The 20588-nt window shown below is 50.7% G+C and overlaps 1 protein-coding gene across 6 annotated transcripts in view; it reads left to right on the forward strand.

The window, feature by feature from the left end:
- Positions 1-19135, forward strand: part of CATSPERD (cation channel sperm associated auxiliary subunit delta) — a 57785-nt gene extending 38650 nt beyond the window's left edge. For 4 of the 6 annotated variants that reach the window (XM_024238103.3, XM_054539424.2, XM_054539422.2 and 1 more), the window contains 7 exons: positions 3592-3670; positions 6460-6512; positions 8596-8670; positions 11349-11477; positions 13160-13337; positions 16568-16725; positions 18777-19135. In XM_024238103.3, the coding sequence (XP_024093871.3) occupies positions 3592-3670; positions 6460-6512; positions 8596-8670; positions 11349-11477; positions 13160-13337; positions 16568-16725; positions 18777-19077 (973 nt within the window). In that variant the 3' untranslated portion in view covers positions 19078-19135. Of the gene's footprint in view, positions 1-3591; positions 3671-6459; positions 6513-8595; positions 8671-11348; positions 11478-13159; positions 13338-14087; positions 14161-16567; positions 16726-18776 lie in introns of those variants that run through there. The other 2 variants (XR_008516356.2, XM_054539423.2) reach the window with 2 other exon arrangements.
- The last annotated feature ends 1453 nt before the right edge of the window (positions 19136-20588 follow it).

Genomic DNA, 20588 nt, shown 5'->3' on the forward strand with positions numbered 1-20588 from the left:
ACTTGTCTCCAAAAAAAAAAAAAAAAAAAGCAAAAATGAGCCAAGTGTAGTGGTGGGCGCCTGTAATCCCAGCTACTCAGGGAGATATTTGCACACCTGTGCTCACAGCAGCGTGATTCACAACAGCCAAAAGGCAAAAATCAACCCACTGGTCCATCACCAGATGAAAGGATGAACACAGCGTGGTCCATCCGCACATCACAATATGACTCAGACTTAAGAAGGAAGGGAGTCCTGGGCCGGGCGTGGTGGCTCACACCTGTAATCCCAGCACTCTGGGAGGTCAAGGCGGGCAGATCACCTGAGGTCAGGAGTTCGAGACCAGCCTGGCCAACACGGTGAAACTCCATCTCTACTAAAAATACAAAAATTAGCCAGGCATGGTGGTATGCACCTGTAATCCCAGGTATTCAGGAGGCTGAGGCAGAATCGCTTGAACCCAGGAGGCAGAGCTTGCAGTGAGCTGAGATTGTACCACTGCACTCCAGCCTGGGTGACAGAGTGAGACTCCATCTCAAAAAAAAAAAAAAAAAAAGGCCGGGGGTCGTGGCCCACAACACTTTGGGAGGCTGAGGCGGGTGTAATCCCAACACTTTGGGAGGCTGAGGCGGGCGGCTCACAAGGTCAAGAGATCGAGACCAGCCTGGCCAACATGGTGAAACTCTGTCTCTACTAAAAATACAAAAATTAGCCAGGCATGGTGGCAGGCGCCTGTAGTCTCAGCTACTCGGGAGGCTGAGGCAGGAGAATCGCTTGAACCCGAGAGGCAGAGCTTGCAATGAGCCGAGATTGCGCCACTGAACTCCATGCTGGGTGACAGCAAAACTCGTTCTCAAAAAAAAAAAAGGTAAGGGAATCCTGACGCAAGGTACAGGCTAGACTGGATGCACCTTGAGGACAACATGCTCAGTGCAATAAGCCGGATACAAAAGGACAAATCCTGTGTGATTCCAATCCTAGGAGGTCCCTAGAGTGGTCTGAGTCACACAGACAGAAAGTAGGATGGGGGGTGCCAGGGGCTGGGGAGGGGGATGGGGAGTGAGTGTTTCATGAGGACCGAGTTTCAGTTGGGGAAGATGAGAAAATTCTGGAGATGGATAGTGGTGATGGTTGCACAACTCTGTGAATGTGGTTAATATTGATGAACTGTGCACTTAAAATGGTTAAGATGGAAAATTTGGGGCCCAGTGTGATGGCTCATGCCTATAATCACAGCAACTCAGGAGACTGAGGCAGGAGGATTGCTGGAGCTCAGGAGTTTCAGGTTGTAGTAAGTTGTGGGCATGACACTGTACTCCAGCCTGGGCAATAGAGCAAGACCCTGACCCTGGGCAACAGAGCGAGACCCCCATCTCAAAAAAAAAATAATTTCTGAATGCTGACTGAAAGCCTTCTATCAAGTTTTCACTGCTTCTTGAGTCAGTTTTGTGAAGTTTTTTTGTTTGTTTGTTTTGTTTTTTTTTTTTTGAGACGAAGTTTCGCTCTAGTGGCCCAGGCTGGAGTGCAATGGCATAATCTTGGCTCACCGCAAGCCTGGGTTCAAGCCATTCTCCTGCCTTAGCAGTGGCATGATCTCGGTTCACTGCAATCTCTGCCTCCTGGGTTCAAGTGATTCTCTTGCCTCAGCCTCTCGAGTAGCTGGGATTATAGGCATGTGCCACCACGCCCAGCTAATTTTTGTATTTTTACTAGAGATGAGGTTTCACCATGTTAGCCAGGCTGGTCTTGAACTCCTGACCTCAGGTGATCCGTCCGCGTCAGCCTCCCAAAGTGCTAGAATTACAGGCATGAACCACCACACCCGACCAGTGTTCAGAAATTAATGGATGGATGGATGGATGGATGGATGGATGGATGGCTGGATGGATGGTGTATTAGTCTGTTTTCAGAACTACCTGAGATTGGGTAATTTATAAAGAAAAGAGGTTTAATTGACTCAGTTCCTCAGGCTCAACAGGAAGCAAGACTTGGGGGTATTAGGAAACTTACAATCATGGCGGAAGGCGAATGGGAAACAAGGCATGTCTTCTCATGGCGGCAGGAGAGAGAGAGAGAGAATATGAGAGAGAGAGAATGAGAGAGAGAGAAACTGTCATACATTCTTTTTTTTTTTTCTGAGACGGAGCTTCACTCTTGTTGCCCAAGCTGGAGTGCAATGGCACGATCTCGGCTCACTGCAATCTGCACCTCCCGGGTTCAAGCGGTTCTCCTGCCTCAGCCTCCCAAGTAGCTGGGACTACAGGCATGTGCCACCACGCCCGGGTAATTTTTTTTTTGTATTTTTAGTAGAAATGGGGTTTCACCATATTGGCAAGGCTGGTCTTGAACTCCTGACCTCAGGTAATGTGCCCGCCTTGGCCTCCCAAAGTGCTGGGATTACAGGCGAGAGCCACTGCGCCTGGCCTGCCATACTTTTTTTTTTTTTTGAGACACAGTTTCACTCTGTCGCCCAGGCTGGAGTGCAGTGGTGTGATTACCGGTCACTGCAACCTCCACTTCCCGAGTTCAAGTGATTCTTGTGCCTCGGCCTCCCAAGTAGCTGAGATTACAGACACACGCCACCATGCCTGGCTAATTTTTGTATCATTAGTAGAGACACGGTTTCGCCATGTTGGCCAGGATGGTCTTGAACTCTTTACCTCAGGTGATCTGCCCACCTTGGCCTCCCAAAGTGCTGAGATTACAGGCATGAGCCACTGAGGCCAGCCCCATACACTTTTAAACTACCAGATATTGTGAGAATTCACTATCACAAGAACACCAAGGGAGAAACTGCCCGCATGATCCAATCACCTCCCACCAGGTCCCTCCCCTGACATGTGAGGATTACGATTGGAGATGAGATTTGGGTGGGGACACAGAACCAAACCGTATCAGATGGATAAATGGGTAGATAGATGAGTGGATAGATGGATAGAGAAATGGATGGATGGATGGATGGATGGTTGGGTGGATGGGTGGATGGATGGATGGATGGATGGATGGATAAATGGCTAGATGGATGAGTGAATAGATGGATGGATGGGTGGGTGGATGGAATGGATCAATAAATGGGTAGATGGATAAGTGGATGGATAGAGAGATGGATGGGTGGATGGATGGATGGATAGGTGGGTGGGTGGAATGAATGGATGGAAGGATGGATGAGATAGATGGATGGATGGATGGATAAATGGATAGATGGGTGAGTGAATGGATGGATGGATGGGTGGATGGAATGGATGGATAAATGGGTAGATGGATGATTGGATGGATAGAGAGATGGATAGGTAGGTGGATGCATAGAGGGATGGATGGATGGATGAATGAATAAATGGATAGATGGATGAGTGAATGGATGGGTGGGTGGGTGGATGGAATGGATGGATAAATGGGTAGATGGATGAGTGGATGGGTAGAGAGATAGAAGGGTGGATGGATGGATGGATGGATGGATGGATGAATGGGTGGGTGGAATGAATGGATGGAAAGAGGGATGAGATGGATGGATGGATGCATGGATGACTGAATGGATTGAAGGATGAATGGAATGCAGCTGTGTCGTTTACAGGGGTGTTGTTCTCTAATAACACAGGTTCTGTTGCCTTGCAGCTTAAAGAGAGCCACCATGTCTACCTTAACTGTGGACATAGCAAACAAGGAAATTTCATGTGTGGATATCAAGCCACTGGTAGGTCCCAAATCTTTGCTGTCCCATATTCGGTGTCGTAAGTGTTAAGACTCATGGAAGCTGGCCCTGAGGTTGCAGTGAGCTGAGATAGTGCCATTGCACTCCAACCTGGGTGCAACAGAGTGAAACTCTGCCTCAAAAACTAAAAAAATTAAAAATAAAAATAAACATTCATGGCATAAAAAAATTTATGGATGCGTGCTTCCACATGGATGAACCTCGAGGAGATCCCACACAGTGAGAGAAGCCAGGCACGAAAGGACAAATCCTGTGTGATTCCACTCTTAGGAGGTCCCTAGAGTCATCAGATTCATAGAGACAGAAAGTAAGATGGGGGGTGTCAGGGGCTTAGGAAGAGGATGATTGAGGCAGTTGAATGCAGGCAGTCACCATGTTGGCCAGGCTGGTCTTGAACTTTTGATCTTGGGTGATCTGCCCACCTCAGTCTCCCAAAGCTCCCACGCTTACAGGCATGAGCCACTGTGCCTGGCCAATTTTTGTATTTTCAGTAGAGATGGAGTTTCACCATGTTGGCCAGGCTGGTCTTGAACTCCTTTTTTTTTTTTTGACATGGAGTCTTGCTCTGTCGCCCAGACTGGAGTGCAGTGGTGCGATCTCAGCTCACTGTAACCTCCATCTCCCGGATTCAAGCAATTCTCCTAACCTCAGCCTCCCGAGTAGTGGGGATTACAAGCATGCGCCACCATGCCCAGCTAATTTTTGTATTTTTAGAAGAAACTGGGTTTCACCATGTTGACCAGGCTAGTCTTGAACTCCTGACCTTAAGTGATCTGCCTGCCTCAGCCTCCCAAAGTGCTGGGATCACAGGCATGAGCCACTGCACCCGACCTGGTCTTGAACTCCTGGTCTTGTGATCCTCCTGCCTCATCCTCCCAAAGTGCTGGGATTACAGGCATGAGCCCCTGCACCTGGCCAATTTTTTCTTTTTTTAAGATACGAATCTTGCATTCTGTTCTAAGGTAAATCCATGTTTGTCTTGCTTTTTGGTTTGCTTTATTTATTTTATTTTATTTTTATTTTTATTTTTTATTTTTTGAGACGGAGTCTCACTCTGTTGCCTAGGCTGGAGTGCAGTGGTGCCATCTCCGCCCACTGCAAGCTCCGCCTCCCGGGTTCACACCATTCTCCTCCCTCAGCCTCCCGAGTAGCTGGGACTACAGGTGCCCGCCACATGCCCGCCTAATTTTTTGTATTTTTAGTAGAGATGGGGTTTCACTGTGTTAGCCAGGATGGTCTCAATCTCCTGACCTCGTGATCTGCCCTCCTTGGCCTCCCAAAGTGCTGGGATTACAGGAGTGAGCCACCGCGCCCGGCCATTTATTTATTTATTTTTGAGACGGAGTTTTGCTCTTGTTGCTCAGGCTGGAGTGCAGTGGCGCGATCTCGGCTCACTGTAACCTCCACCTCCTGGGTTCAAGCAATTCTGCTTCAGCCTCCTGAGTAGCTGGGATTATAGGCAAGCCCCACCACGCCCAGCTAATTTTTAGTATTTGTAATAGAAATGGGGTTTCACCACATTGGCCAGGCTGGTCTTGAACTCCTGACGTCAGGCAATTTGCCCGCCTTGGCCTCCCAAAGTGCTGGGATTACAGGTGTGAGCCACAGCGCCTGGCTGTTTTTTATTTTTAGATACAGGGTCTCACTCTGTCTCCCAGGCTTCTGAAGCACAGTAGCACAATCAAGGCTCACTGCAGCCTCAACCTTCTAGGCTCAAGTGATCTTCCTGCCTCAGCCTCCAAAGTAGCTGGGATTACAGGCGTGCACCACCACGCCCGGCTAAGTTTTATTTTTCATAGAGACGAGGTGTCACTATGTTGCCCAGACTGGTCTCTAACTCCTGGCCTCAAGCAGTCCTACTGCCTCAGCCTCTCAAAGTGCTTGTATTATACGTGTGAGCCACTGTTTTGTCTTAATACAAGACAGTTTTCAAATACTAAAAGTCCGTTGGTCCTGTGGCTTTTAGACTCCATTGTATAACTCTGAGGGTGCCGTGCACTGCAGTTTGAGAAGCATGTCCCTAAGGCTATAGAGTTACCCCAGTTGCACTCTCTGTCTTCCTTCTCCTTTTTATTTATTCATTCTAGGCCATTGATTCATTCATTCATTCATTCATGCATGTATGCATGCATGCATGCATTTTTTTCCCCATGCTCTCTGTGTACCAAGGATCATGCTGGGCTCATATATTAGTTCTGGGCCTGGCACGGTGGCTCACATCTGTATTCCTAGCACTTTGGGAGGCCCAGGCGGGTGGATCACCTGAGGTCAAGAGTTGGAGACCAGCCTGGCCAACATGGTGAAACCCCGTCTCTACTAAAAATACAAAAATTAGCCTGGGTATGCTGGCAGGCACCTGTAATCCAGCTACTTGGGAGGCTGAGGCAGGACAATCGCTTGAACCCACGGGGAGGATGTTGCAATGAACCGAGATTGGGCCACTGCACTCCAGCCTGGGTGACAGAGCAAAAACTCCGTCTCAAAAACAAATTAATTAATTAAAAGAAAAAGTTAATTCTGGTCTCCGTGAAGCCACTAAAAGCTTGTCAGGCGACACCAGGAGTTTAGCCATACCCCAGGCTCTCAGAGCTTAAGCTCCGCGGGGCCAGCTGCAGTTACAGTGCATCCCAGGCAACCAGGGACACGCTACTGGGATCCAGGCCACATGGTTTCCAAACCATTCCCACAGGAGTGTGTCCCTGTATAGGGTTCACTGTGTCTGGGTGACCCTCACTGACCTGGGTCCGCATTTCTGTCTCTCTCCTCTGCAGTCGACACTGATTTCAGTTGGCTGTGACCTGGATAAAAAGATCGTCATCCAGAAGTAAGTATGTTGAGGCTGGGAACCATGGCTCATGCCTGTGATCCCAGCACTTTGGGAGGCCGAGGTGGGCAGATCACTTCAGGTCAGGAGTTCAAGACCAGCCTGGCCAACATGGCAAAACCCCGTCTCTACTGTAAAAAAAAAAAACACAACAAATTAGGCATGGTGGCAGGCACCTGCAATCTCAGCTACTTGGGAGGCTGAGGCTGGAGGATCACTTGAACCTGGGAGGTGGAGGCTGCAGTGAGCTGAGATTGAGCCACTGCATCTGCACTCCAGCCTGGGTGAGACAGCAAGACTCTTGTCTTGAAAAAAAAAAAAAAAAAAAGTAGTAAGTATGTTGATATTGGAGTGGAGTGGGGAGAGGGGAGGAGGGGAGTTGATGGGGCACGATTAGCCACATGGTAACAATGCTAAGGTGGATGACTTTCCATTATTTTGTTTCGTTTTGTATATATTTACTATTTCCATAATAAAAAGTTAAATGATTCACCCTAATAGGTTAAGTTTGTTTCCAGTACATTGGCCTCCCCTCCTTCACCTGCTGGTGATATTCACTTTTTTTTTTTTTTTTGAGACGGAGTCTCGCCCTGTCACCCAGGCTGGAGTGCAGTGGCACAATCTCGACTCACTGCAACCTCTGCCTCCCAGGTTCAAGTGATTCTCCTGCCTCAGCCTCCCGAGTAGCTGAGATTACAGGCGCCCGCTACCACACCTGGCTAATTTTTGTATTTTTAGTAGAAATGGGGTTTCACCATGTTGGCCAGGCTGGTCTCCAACTCCTGACCTCAAGTGATTTGCCCGCCTCAGCCTCCCAAAGTGCTGGGATTACAGGCATGAGCCACCGCGATTGTCCTAACACAATTTTTAAAATAAATTTTTAAAAAAGCCAGACCAGTGGCTGGGCATGGTGGCTCACGCCTGTAATTTCAGCACTTTGGGAGGCCCAGGTGGGCGGATCACGAGGTCAGGAGATCAAGACCATCCTGGCTAACACGGTGAAACCACGTCTCTACTAAAAATACAAAAAATTAGCTGGGCGTGGTGGCGGGCGCCTGTAGTCCCAGCTACTCGGGAGGCTGAGGCAGGAGAATGGCGTGAACCTGGGAGGCGGAGCTTGCAGTGAGCCGAGATCACGCCATTGCACTCCAGCCTGGACCACAGAGCGAGACTCTGTCTCAAAAACAAAACAAAACAAAACAAAAAACAAAAAACAAAAACCAGACCAGCTACACCTCTAATGGCAAAGTGCAGAGCCATTTCCTGCCATGCCCCTCCCAGAGGTGGGGTCTCTCAGGGTTTTTTTTTTTTTTTTCCATATCTGCTCATTTGGCAACTGCTCATGCATTGGACACAAAGGTGTGCCCTCCCTTTATTACTATTATTATTATTATTGAGACGGAGTCTCGCTCTGCTGCCCAGGCTGGAGTGCAGTGGCGCCATCTTGGCTCACTGCAAGCTCCGCCTCCCGGGTTCACACCATTCTCCTGCCTCAGCCTCCTGAGTAGCTGGGACTACAGGCGCCCGCCACCACGCCCAGCTAATTTGTTTGTATTTTTAGTAGAGACGAGGTTTCACCATGTTAGCCAGGATGGTCTCGACCTCCTGACCTTGTGATCCACCCACCTTGGCCTCCCAAAGTGTTGGGATTACAGGCATGAGCCACAGCGCATGGCCTGCCCTCCCTTTTTTATTTATTATTTTATTTTAATTTTTATTGATTTATTTTTGAGACAGAGTCTTGCTCTGTCACCCAGGCAGGAGTGCAGTGGCGCGATCTCAGCTCACTGCAACCTCCGCCTCCCAGCTTTAAGTGATTCTCCTGCCTCAGCCTCCCAAGAAGCTGCAATTAGAGGCGCGTGATGACACGCCTGACTAACTTTTTGTATCTTTAGTAGAGACGGGGTTTCCTCATGCTGGCCAGGCCGGTCTCAAACTCCTGACCTCAGGTGATCCGCCCACCTCAGCTCCCAAAGTGCTGGGCCTGAGCTACCACGCCCAGCCCTTCCCTTTCTGTCCCATCCATAATGGTTTGGTTCTTTGTGAGGTCATGCAGTTGCTCAATGTCCACTTTTGCTTGCAGCAAAGTTTCCGCCTGTTCCACGGGCATCCTGGACCCCTTGACCCTGCAAGACAATTACAGCTTCATCATCGAGAAGTAAGCCAGTGTCCCCCCGCAATGCCTGACACCCAAGGCGACCATTGGGCCTGCAAAAGCCAAGAGCAAATTAGGAATTTTATTTATTTTTTATTATTATTATTATTATTATTATTATTGAGATAGAGTCTCGCCTGTCGCCCAGGCTGGAGTGCAGTGGCGCGATCTCGGCTCACTGCAAGCTCCACCTCCCGGGTTCACGCCATTCTCCTGCCTCAGCCTCCTGAGTAGCTGGGACCGTCCGTGCCACAATTTGTTTGTACTTTTAGTAGAGACGGGGTTTCACCGTGTTAGCCAGGATGGTCTCAATCTCCTGATCTCGTGATCCACCCGCCTCAGCCTCCCAAAGTGCTGGGATTACAGGCGTGAGCCACCACGCCCGGCCTATTATTATTTTTTTAAGAGATAGGGTCTGGCCCTGTGGCCCAGGCTGGAGTGCAGCGATGTGATCATAGCTCACCACGGCCTCGACCTCCTGGGCTCAAGTGATCCTGTTGCCTCAGCTGGCTGGTCCCACATGCTGTCCCGCTCAGTGAGCATGTGCTGCCACGCCGATACGAGAGTCTGAGCCTCAGTCAATTTGTGCTGCTTTAAAAGACTACCCGAGGCTGGGTGATTTATAAAGAAAAGAGTTATGGCCGGGCCCGGTGGCTCACGCCTGTAATCCCTGCCGAGGTAGGTGGATCACTTGAGCTCAGGAGTTTGAGACCAGCCTGGCCAACATGGCAAAACCCCCATCTCTACTAAAAATACAAAAATTAGCCAGGCATGGTGGTGGGCTCCTGTAATGCCAGCTACTCGGGAGGCTGAGGCAGGAGAGTTGCTTGAAACTGGGAGGCAGAGGTTGCAGTCAGCCAAAATTGAGCCACTACACTCCAGACTGGGCAACAGAGCAAGACTCTGTCTCAAAAAAAAAAAAAAAAAAAAGGAGAGAGAGAGAGTGGGGAGGAGGCTGGGCGCAGTGGCTTACACCTGTAATCCCAACACTTTGGAAGGCTGAGGCAGGAGGATTGCTTGAAGCCAGGAGTTTGAGACCAGCCTGGGCAACCTAGAGACACACACATACACACACACACAAAAGAGGGTGGGGGGATGGGGAGAGGGGGTGTCAGGCTCTTAAACAACCAGTTCTCATGGAAGCTGAGATTGAAAACCCACTCAGTACCATAAATATGGCTCTAAGCCATTTACAGCTCTGCCCTTGTAGCCTAAACACCTCTGACTAGGCCCCCTCTCCAACACTGGGGATCCAGTTTCAGCAGGAACTTTGGAAGGGACAAATATCCAAACCATATCAAGATCCCTCATTGCGGGCCGGGCGCGGTGGCTCACGCCTGTAATCCCAGCACTTTGGGAGGCTGAGGTGGGCGGATCACGAGGTCAGGAGATCGAGACCATCCTGGCTAAAACGGTGAAACCCCGTCTCTACTAAAAATACAAAAAATTAGCCGGGTGTGGTGGTGGGCACCTGTAGTCCCAGCTGCTCGGGAGGCTGAGGCAGGAGAATGGCGTGAACCCGGGAGGCGGAGCTTGCAGTGAGCCGAGATTGCGCCACTGCACTCCAGCCTGGGCGACAGAGCGAGACTCTGTCTCAAAAAAAAAAAAAAAAAGACCCTTCATTGCACCCAGCATGGGGGAGCTCCTTGCCACGCGAGTGCACACTTCCATGTGATTTGTAAGACCTGACCCCTCAAATGCAAGTCAAGAGTCAGTTACCCATTTAGAGCTGAGGCCTAAACTGGTGCTTCTGGGCTGCTAAGGGGCAGTGACTGTGGAACCAGCGGGGGACACAGAGGGGAGTGTCATCTTAGTCTATGTGGGCTGTATTGCAAAATGCCTTAAACTGGGTGATTAGTTGGTGCAAAATTAATTACGGTTTTGGGCAGGTGCGGTGGCTCATGCCTGTAATCCCAGCACTTTGGGAGGCCGAGATGGGTGGATCACTTGAGGTCAGGAGTTCAACAGCAGTCTGGCCAATGTGGTGAAACCCCGTCTCTACTAAAAATACAAAAATTAGCCAGGCGTGGTGGCACATGCCTGTAGTCCCAGCTACTCAGGAGGCTGAGGTGGGAGACTTTCTTCAACCCGGGAGGCAGAGGTTGCAGTGAGCCGAGATCATGCCACTGCACTCCAGCCTGGGCAACAAGAATGAAACTCCATCTCAAAAAAACAAAAAAAAGGGGCAAAAACCTCAATTACTTTTGCACTGATCTAATTTAAGGAGCAGAAATTTTGCCGGGCTTGGTGGCTTACACCTGTAATCCTGGCACTTTGGGAGGCTGAGGTGAGGGAATCACTTGAGGCCAGGAGTTTGAGACCAGCCTGGGCAACACAGCAAGACCTCATCTCTACAAAAATTTAAAATATTAACCACGTGTGGTGGCGCGTGCCTGTAATCCCAGCCACTCGGGAGGCTGAGGTGGGAGGATTGCTTGGGCCCAGGAGGTGGAGGTTGCAGTGAGTCACGATCGCATTACCATGCTCCAGCCAAAAAATTAGCTAGAACGGAAGTTCCAGTATCATCTGATCCATGGCTCTCAATCGCCCACCTCAGATGCCAACTCCAGCCACTCTCATGGACGATCCCCATTTGCAAAAAAGAAACTGCAGCTGTGAAGGGTTGGCAGACTGGGCAGGAACTCACAGACTCCCCATCTCTGCTTCTTGGTGTCTTGAAGGGAATTCTATGACCCCGGCTTCCAGGGGCAGCAGTCCTCCGAGGACCTGCACGTGTTTTACTCCTACCAGCAGCTGGGCTGTCCTCTCCTCGTCTACTATGACACCCCATGGAAGCCCGTGGTGGAGCTGTAAGACCCCAGGGGGGTGCTGCAGGGTGGGGACGGTGGCAGGGCCTCATGCTCCCTGGCCCTGGGGTACCAGCCTGGCCCTCCAGGCTTCCCTAGATCCCTCGAAATGATGATGGTCACTGTTTCCCACCGTGCTTCTGCCCCAGCCCCACTGGCCCCCAGGGCCCTCTCCCTGGAACACCTTTTCTTTTTTTGAGACAGGGTCTTGCTCTGTCGCCTAGGCTGGAGTGCAGTGGCATGATCTCAGCTCACTGCAGTCTCTGTCCCCTGGGCTCAAGCGATCCTCCCACCTCAGCCTCCCAGGTAGCTGGGACCACAGGTGCCCACCACCACACCCGGCTAATTAGCAGAGATGCGGTTTCACCATGTTGGCCAGGCTGGTCTTGGACTCCTGACCTCAGATGATCCGCCTGCCTTGGCCTCTCAAAGTGTTGGAATTACAGGCGTGAGCCACTGCGCCCGGCCGATGGTCTTTATGCCTGTGCACTCCTGCTGTCTTCCTGTTCTTTTTTTTTTTTTTTTTTTCTTTTCCGCTCTGTCACCCAGGCTGGAGTGCAATGGTGTGATCTCAGCTCACTGCAACCTCTGCCTCCTGGGTTCAATTGATTCTCCTGCCTCAGCCTCCCAAGTATGTGGGATTACAAGTGCGTGCCACCATGCCTGGCTAGTTTTTGTATTTTTAGTAGAGATGGGGTTTTACCATGTTGGTCAGGCTGGTCTCGAACTCCTGACTTCGTGATCCACCCGCCTCAGCTTCCCAAAGTGCTGGGATTACAGGCGTGAGCCACCACGCCTGGCCATCTTCCTGTTCTTATAAGGACACCAGTCTTATCAGATCAGGGTCCACCCTACATCATATGACCTCATATAGCTTTTCTTTTTCTTTTCTTCCCTTTCCTCCCCTTCCTTCCTTCCTTCGTTTCCTTCCTTTCTCTCCCTCTTTCCTTTTTTCTTTTTTTTTGTGTTGGGGTCTTGCTCTGTTGCCCAGGCTGGAGTGCAGTGGCATGAACACAGTTCACTGCAGCCTCACCCTCCCAGGCTCAAGTGGTCCTCCTGCCTCAGCCTCCCAAGTAGCTGGGACTGCAGTTGCATACCACAATGCCCGGTTAATTTTTTTTTTTTTTTTTTTTTGAGGTAGAGTCTCGCTCCGTCGCCCAGGCTGGAGTGCAGTGGTGCGATCTCGGCTCACCACAAACTCTGCCTCCCGGGTTCACACCATTCTCCTGCCTCAGCCTCCCGAGTAGCTAGGACTACAGGTGCCTGCCACTGCGCCTGGCTAATTTTTTTTTTTTTTTTTTTTTTAAGTAGAGACAGGGTTTCACCGTGTTAGCCAAGATGGTCTCGATCTCCTGACCTCGTGATCCTCCCACCTCAGCCTCCCAAAGTGCTGAGATTACGGGCGTGAGCCGCCACGCCTGGCTCCGAGCAGACTTTTCCTTCCTCCCCGTTATCAATGCTCAGTGCTGGCTGCTGCCCATCTCCCCATCCACCCAGCTCTGTCTCCCGGCCTCCCCGCAGCCCACACACGGCATCCTCACCTGGGAGCGGCAGGCGTCCTTTGGTTTCCTCTCTGTCACCTCCCACCCCCCAAGCGGTTTTGCAGCCGTCCAGGTGGCTGTGGCCCGGGTCTTCCTGGGTTGTCCGTGCTCCCTGCGCAGCCCTGTCCCGTGCCTGTGTCCTAGGTGGCGAAAAGACAGTTTCCAGGAGGTCATCGACGCCGAGTTTGTGTTACTGGAGGTGAACGGGCAGTTCTCGTACTCCTATTCCCTGACAGCCCAGTCGGCCATGTGCACCTCCCAGCCGCAGAACTGGAGCACCATGATAAAGGAATTCGGGGGGCCCTTCTTCTGGAACAGAGAGGTAACAGGACCCTAGGATCATTTCCAGAAGAATCAGCAGCCCACCAGGGGGTGGGAGAGTGCGTGAGGATACCGTGTGGCCATGGAACTGAGTATGGAATAAAAGACTTGGGCGGGCGTGGTGGCTCACACCTGTAATCCCAGCACTTTGGGAGGCCAAGGTGGGCGGATCATGAGGTCAGGAGTTTGAGACCAGCCTGGCTAACATGGTGAAACCCCGTCTGTACTAAAAATACAAAAATCAGCTGGGCATGGTGGCAGACACCTGTACTCCCAGCTACTCAGGAGAATCATCGAGCCTGGGAGGCAGAGGTTGCAGTGAGCAGAGCTCACGACTGCAAAAGACTCAAAGGTCCTTGAGGGGATCTAGCGGGAACTGTAATTCCTTTTAGGGGTGTACAAGGCCTTTGAAGATTTAAGGAACTGACCGAAGGACGGGAAATGCAGGCACCAACGTGTTCAGGGGGCTTTGCTGATGATGAGAAATGCCTGGGACCATCCCAATGCTTGCTACTGAGGGATGGATGGAATTCCCAGGCTGTCCTACTCAGTGTGCATCTGTTTTATTTGTATCTCTTTTAGGCAGGGTCTCACTCTGTCTCCCGGGCTGGAGTGCAGTGGTACAATTTCAGCTCAATGAAGACTCAAGCCTCAAGTGATCCTCCCACCTCAGCCTCCCAATTAGCTGGGACTACAGGTGTGCGCCACCACGCCTGGCTAATTTTTGTATCTTTTTTTTTTTTTTTTGTAGAGACAGGGCTTCAGTATGTAACACAGGCTGGCTTTGAACTCCTGGGCTGAAGCGATCCTCCCATGGATTATAGGTACGAGTCACCACGCTCAGCCTCAGTGTGTATTTCTATAATACGAGTTGGTGCATGCACGACCGATAAATGAGAGTGTGATGTCCTGTTCCTACAAGGGAGAGATTGCATCAGTTCACGTGTATCTTCCCGGGACAAAATGTTTTGTATCAGGAATGCAGTGCATGCAGCAAAGCCACCAGCAGATGGTGTCATGGCTCTTTTTTTGCATTTGCTTTTTTTTTTTTTTTTTTTTGAGACGGAGCCTCACTGTGTCCCCCAGTCTGGAGTGCAGTGGCGCAATCTCAGCTCACTGCAACCTCCACCTCCCGAGTTCAAGCGATTCTCTTGCCTCAGCCTCCTGAGTAGCCGGACTTACAAGCACCTGCCACCATGCCCGGTTAATTTTTGTATTTTTAGTAGAGACGGGGTTTCACCATGTTGGCCAGGCTGGTCTTAAACTCCTGACCTCGTGATCCGCCCGCCTCGGCCTCCCAAAGTGCTGGGATTATAGGCGTGAGCCACCGCGCCCGGCCGGCTCTGTTGGTATTTCTATATGCATTCTTCATATGGGCTGTCTCATTGCAAATTGCACGAGTGCATTTAGGAGATGGCCCCATCACTATTTGTTTTCCATCAGCTGTGGTGAGTGGCTGCTTTTGTAGAACATGAAGTTTTCCTGGCCAGGCACGGTGGCTCACGCCTGTAATCCCAGCACTTTGGGAGGCCAAGGTGGGCAGATCACTTGAGGACAGGAGTTCAAGACCAGCTTAACATGGCAAAACCCCATCTCTACTAAAAATACAAAAATTACCTGGGCATAGTGGTGCACACCTGTAATCCCAGCTGCTGGGGAGGTTGAGGCAAGAGAATTGCTTGAACCCAGGAGGTGAAGGTTGCAATGAGCCGAAACTGCACCACTGCACTCCGGCCTGGGCAACAGAGGGAGGCTGTTTCTCAAAAAAATAACATAAAATAAAATTTAAAAATAAATATATAAAGAGTGGCCAGGTACTGTGGCTCACGCCTGTAATCCCAGCACTTTGGGAGGCCGAGGTGGATGGATCACTTGAGGTCAGGAATTAGAGACCAGCCTGACCAACATGGTGAAACCCTGTCTCTACTAAAAGTACAAAAATTAGCAGGGCATGATGGTACCCACCTGTAGTCCCAGCTACTTGGAAAGCTGAGGCAGGAGAATTGCTTGAACCTGGGAGGTAGAGGTTGCAGTGAGCCCAGATCACGCCACTGCACTCCAGCCTGGGGGACAGCGGAAGACAATGTCTCAAAATCAAAAAGTCATTGGCAGCGCCTGACTCTCACCCTGGCTGAGTTATTAAACCTCCAGCCTCCACAGCCCAGGAAGGCCTGAAAGGAGGCATGTGGCAGACTGCCACAGTTACTACTTGAGACGGTCACTACAACAGTTACTACTGTTACTACTTGAGACCTTCATTACAAGACTGAACGAAGGGGGAACGGATGTAGAAATGAAAACTTAAGACAAAAGAAACTGTTTTAAGGAAGAAGCATGGGGAAGAAGAGAGCTCCCTGCTTCTAGCAAGTAAAGGTAGTCCCTCAAGCTTCCACAGACCTTTGTATTTATTGAGTAGAAACAGCAGGGCGGGGCCAGGTGCGGTGGCCACGCCTGTAATCCCAGCACTTTGGGAGGCTGAGGTGGGCGGATCACAAGGTCAGGAGATTGAGACCATCCTGGCTTACATGGTGAAACCCCGTCTCTACTAAAAATACAAAAAAAAAAAAAAAAAAAAAAAAAAAAAATTTGCTGGCTGTGGTGGCCGGCACCTGTAGTCCCAGCTACTCGGGAGGCTGAGGCAGGAGAATCTCATGAACCCGGGAGACGGAGCTTGCAGTGAGCCGAGATTGCCCCACTGCACTCCAGCCTGGGCAACAGAGTGAAACTCCATCTCAAAGAAAAAAAAAAAAAAAAAAAAGAGCAGGGAGGAGGAGGTAACGATTGGTCAGCTGCTTAATTGATCACAGGTTCATATTATTACTAATAGGCTTCAGATGTACCTAATAACAAGAAACACTGTGCCTGGCTCGTGACTGCCCTCAGCATTCCTTCTGGGCGGCAGACGCAGTTTGTCAGTTTGCCAACATTCTGCTTTTATGAGAAAGTTTGCTGTTTACTCATATAGCCTCCAGTGGTATACTGAGCTGATCATGACCCGCAATCTTTCGGCCTCCAACAGAGGCAGGTGAGATGGAGGCTGAGCAGCCTCCATCCACTCTCCTCTGCAGGGAGCATGCACCTGCCCACACCATGGGCACTTGGCCCCAGAGTCCCATCCATGCGTGCCTAATGAGGACTGGGGTGGGTGCAGGGCCTCCACAAGGAGGAGGGAGGCTCAGGGCCCCCTCCCCAGGCCCCAGGGCCAGTGGGCACGTCTCTGTCCCCCCACAGAACTATGTGAGCTGCCACGACCCCAACAACAATGCCCCTTTGAGGTGGCCAGATGTCCAGTATCAGATCCTGGGCGGCCGGACAGCAAACCAGATCATTTTCGGCCACAACAACGGCTTCTATGTCTTCTACATTTCCATTGTGGATCCGTACTACAGGTGAGTGGGCTCATCTGCCCCTACGACAGGGGACGCCTGGTGCCCTTGGGGGCAGGTCACCCATGTTTCGGGGGACATGCAGGTCCTGGCTAAACCTGAATTCCCCCAACGGCCCAGGCCGTCCCCAGGACAAGTGATGTTTTAAGTTCTGGGTGACATTTGTTCCCATGTGAAACAAATACTCATTTCAGAGTCACAGCAGTGACCGGAGGCCGCACCGCTGCCCTGGCACACCCGAGTCGCCCTCTCCTACTCCCCATGGGTAGGGTGTGCTGATGGCTGCGGGCCAGAGCTGGCTCAAACTTGCTCACCAGGAGTAGACTCTCAAATATTCAGGAATCTCCAGCCTGGCCAACATGGTGAAACCCCGTCTCTACTAAAAATAGAAAAATTAGCCGGGCGTGGTGGCAGGTGCCTTTAATCTCAGCTACTCGGGAGGCTGAGGCAGGAGAATCGCTTGAACCTGGGAAGCAGAGGTTGCTGTGAGCTGAGATTGTGCCACTCACTGGCTGCTAGCCTGGGTAACAGAGCGAGACTCCATCTCCAAAAAAAAAAAAAAAAAAAAAAAAATTTCAGGAATCTTACACCAGTCAATTTCATGTCAGTGGCTTCCAATCAGCCACAGCGGAAATATTTACACCACAAGAATTGGCAGACACTACCCAGGAGGCCTTTCCCCTCTGAGAGCCAGTTGTTAAATATTTAGCACTGACAGGTGCTGAGGAGATTATAAAGCTATATCGAAGCCATGCCATGTGGATCAGTGTGTTCCTTTGGAAGGGGGACACCAGGTGGAATCTTCCTCATATCCTCACCCCTACTGGAAGTCATTGTCACTCATCACCTGTCCTCTCCAGAAGGATGAAAGTTCATCCCCTGAAAAAAAAAACACGTGGAGGTCCTGCCTTCTCTAGAGGCCCCAGACTAGGAGGATTAGCTCTGGGGTGGTAGCAGCAGGTGGAAGGCACTGGGTAGGGTGAGGATGTCCACCTGAGACAGGAGACAGGTATGGGACTCTCCCGTGCCACACGTGCTCCCTGCACCACGTGACCTGCACTGTCCCCCTCCCTGCCGTGGGTTCTGTGACACCCCTGAACCTTTCCTGCCCTGACCTAGCCTCCACTGTCATCCACCACTTCCCCGCTGTTGATGGAGCATTTAGTTAATTTGCCCCTTCCACCTTCTCTAGCCAGAGCTTGGGCATTGGGGGAGAATAGGGATCCTGGTGACAGCTGCCAGAGGGCACAGAGAGGATGGCCAACTCAGAACCCATAAAAGTCGGCCTGGCACAATGGCTTACGCCTGTAATCCCAACACTTTGGGAGGCCGGGACAGGTGGATCACTTGAAGTCAGAAGTTCGAGACAAGCCTGGCCAACATGGAGAAACTCCATCTCTACTAAAAATTAGCCAGGTGTGATGGTGGGCGCCTGTAATCCCAGCTACTCAGGAAGCTGAGGCAGGAGAATCGCTTGAACCTGGGAGGCAGAGGTTGTAGTGGGCCGAGATTGCACCACTGCACTCCAGCCTGGGTAATAGAGCCAGATTCCACCATCTCAAAATACAAACAAAACAAAACAAAAACCCATAAAAGTCAAAGTGGGCCAGGTGCAGTGGCTCACACCTGTAATCCCAGCATTTTGGGAGGCAGAGGCGGGCGGATCACTTGAGGTCAGGAGTTTGAGACCAGCCTGGCCAAGGGTGAAACCCCATCTCTACTAAAAATACAAAAATTAGCGAGGCATGGTTGGCAGGTGCCTGTAATCCCAGATACTTGGGAGGCTGAGGCAGGAGAATTGCTTGAATTCAGGAGGCGGAGGTTGCAGTGAGCCGAGATCGTGCCACTGCACTCCAGCCTGGGCGACAGAGAGAGACTCCGACTCAAAAAAAAAAAAAAAAAAAAGGCACAGTGAATGGAAACAGAAGTGGGTATACCCGGTCACTGCTGTGGGCCTGGTTCTCCCTCCTGTGGGTCTGAACACCTTTGCCAGAGTTAAGGCGAAGTCCCCCAAAGGCAACGCCCAACAGCCTCTCCCTGCCTCCCCCCCACAGCTACTGTCAACTGGAGACCATCTTTAGCATCTACGTGTATGGAGCATTCCCTGTGCAGCTGGTCTCTGCTGGAGTCGTCATCCTACTGATCATCTCCAGCATCCTGGGGTCTGTTTGGCTGGCCTACAAGACCCCCAAGCTGCTACGCACAGCACGCAGCCTCAGGATCAAGACGTTTGCAGCACAGCTGTGTAGGAGATGCAAGACGGTCTGCCAGTTCAGGGCCCCAGCCACAGCCAGGGCAGGCACAGAGCCCCTGGGACGCCACCGCACTCCTCACGGAGGCAGGTCTGACCACTGAGGCCGGTCCACAGGGTCCCGACCCCTTGTCTTCAAATAAAGTATAATGTAACATAGCAGGAAGCGGTATGTATTCACCATTTTTTTGTTTTTTGTTTGTTTGTTTTTGAAACGGAGTCTCGCTCTGTCGCCCAGGCTGGAGTGCAGTGGCGCGATCTCGGCTCACTGCAACCTTCGCCTCTGGGGTTCACGCCATTCTCCTGCCTCAGCCTCCCAAGTAGCTGGGACTACAGGGGCCCGCCACCACGCCCAGCTAGTTTTTTTGCATTTTTAGTAGAGACAGGGTTTCATCATGTTAGCCAGGATGGTCTCGATCTCCTGACCTTCATGATCCGCCCGGCTCGGCCTCCCAAAGTGCTGGGATTACAGGCATGAGCCACCATGCCTGGCCTGTTTTTTTTTTTTTTTTTTTTTTTTTTTTTAGTATCAGTGTGGTCTCGTTGTGTTGCCCAGGCTGAGAGTGCGGTGGTGTGATCACAGCTCACTGCAGCCTCAAACTCCCAGGCTTAAGTGATCCTCCCTCCTCAGCCTCCTGAGTAGCTGGGACTACAGGAACCACCACCACACATGGCTAATTTTACTTTTAGTTTTTGTAGAGACACGGTCTCACTTTGTTGCCCAGGTTGGTCTCGAACTCCTGGACTCAAGCAATCCTCTTGCCTCAGCCTCTCAAAGTACTGGGATTATGGATGGGCCAGTGCACTAGAGTTAGCCATCTCTCTCTCTTTTTTTTTTTTTTTTTTTTTGAGATGGAGTCTCGCTCTGTTGCCCAGGCCGGAGTGCAGCGGTGTGATCTCAGCTCACTGCAACCTCTGCCTCTGATTCAAGCAACTCTCCTGCCTCAGCCTCCTGAGTGGCTGCGATTACAGACGCCTGCTACCATGCCTGGCTAATTTTTGTGTTTTTGGTAAAGGCAGGGTTTCACCATGTTGGCCAGGCTGGTCTCAAACTCCTGACCTCATGATCTGCCCGCCTCGGCCTTCCAAAGTGCTGGGATTATACAGGCGTGAGCCACTGCACCCGCCCCACCCCCCCCACCTTTTTTTTTTTTTTTTTTTTTGAGACAGATTCTTGCTCCTTTGTCCAGCCTGGAGTGCAGTGATGTGATTTTGGCTCACTGCAACCTCTGCCTCCTGGGCTCAAGTGATCCTCCCACCTCAGTCTCCCAAGTAGCTGGGACTACAAGTCCACACCAGCATGCCTGGGTAATTTTTTTTTTTACCTTTTTTTTTTTTTTTTTTGTAGAGATGGGGTTTTGACATATTGCCCAGGCTGGTCTCGAACTCCTGAGCTCAAGCGATCCTCCTGCCTCAGCCTCCCAAAGTGCTGGGATTCTTGGTGAGCCACTGCACCAGGGTCAGCCATCTCATTTTAAGTGAAAATTTGGTCAGTCTCATGACTTCTGATTACTCTTTGGTTAAAAAATATATATATATTAAAAAATACATATATAAAATATATATTAAAAATACATATATAAATATATATTAAAAATACATATATAAATATATT

This window comes from Pongo abelii, chromosome 20 (assembly GCF_028885655.2).
Source record: "Pongo abelii isolate AG06213 chromosome 20, NHGRI_mPonAbe1-v2.0_pri, whole genome shotgun sequence".
Lineage (NCBI taxonomy): Eukaryota > Metazoa > Chordata > Mammalia > Primates > Hominidae > Pongo > Pongo abelii.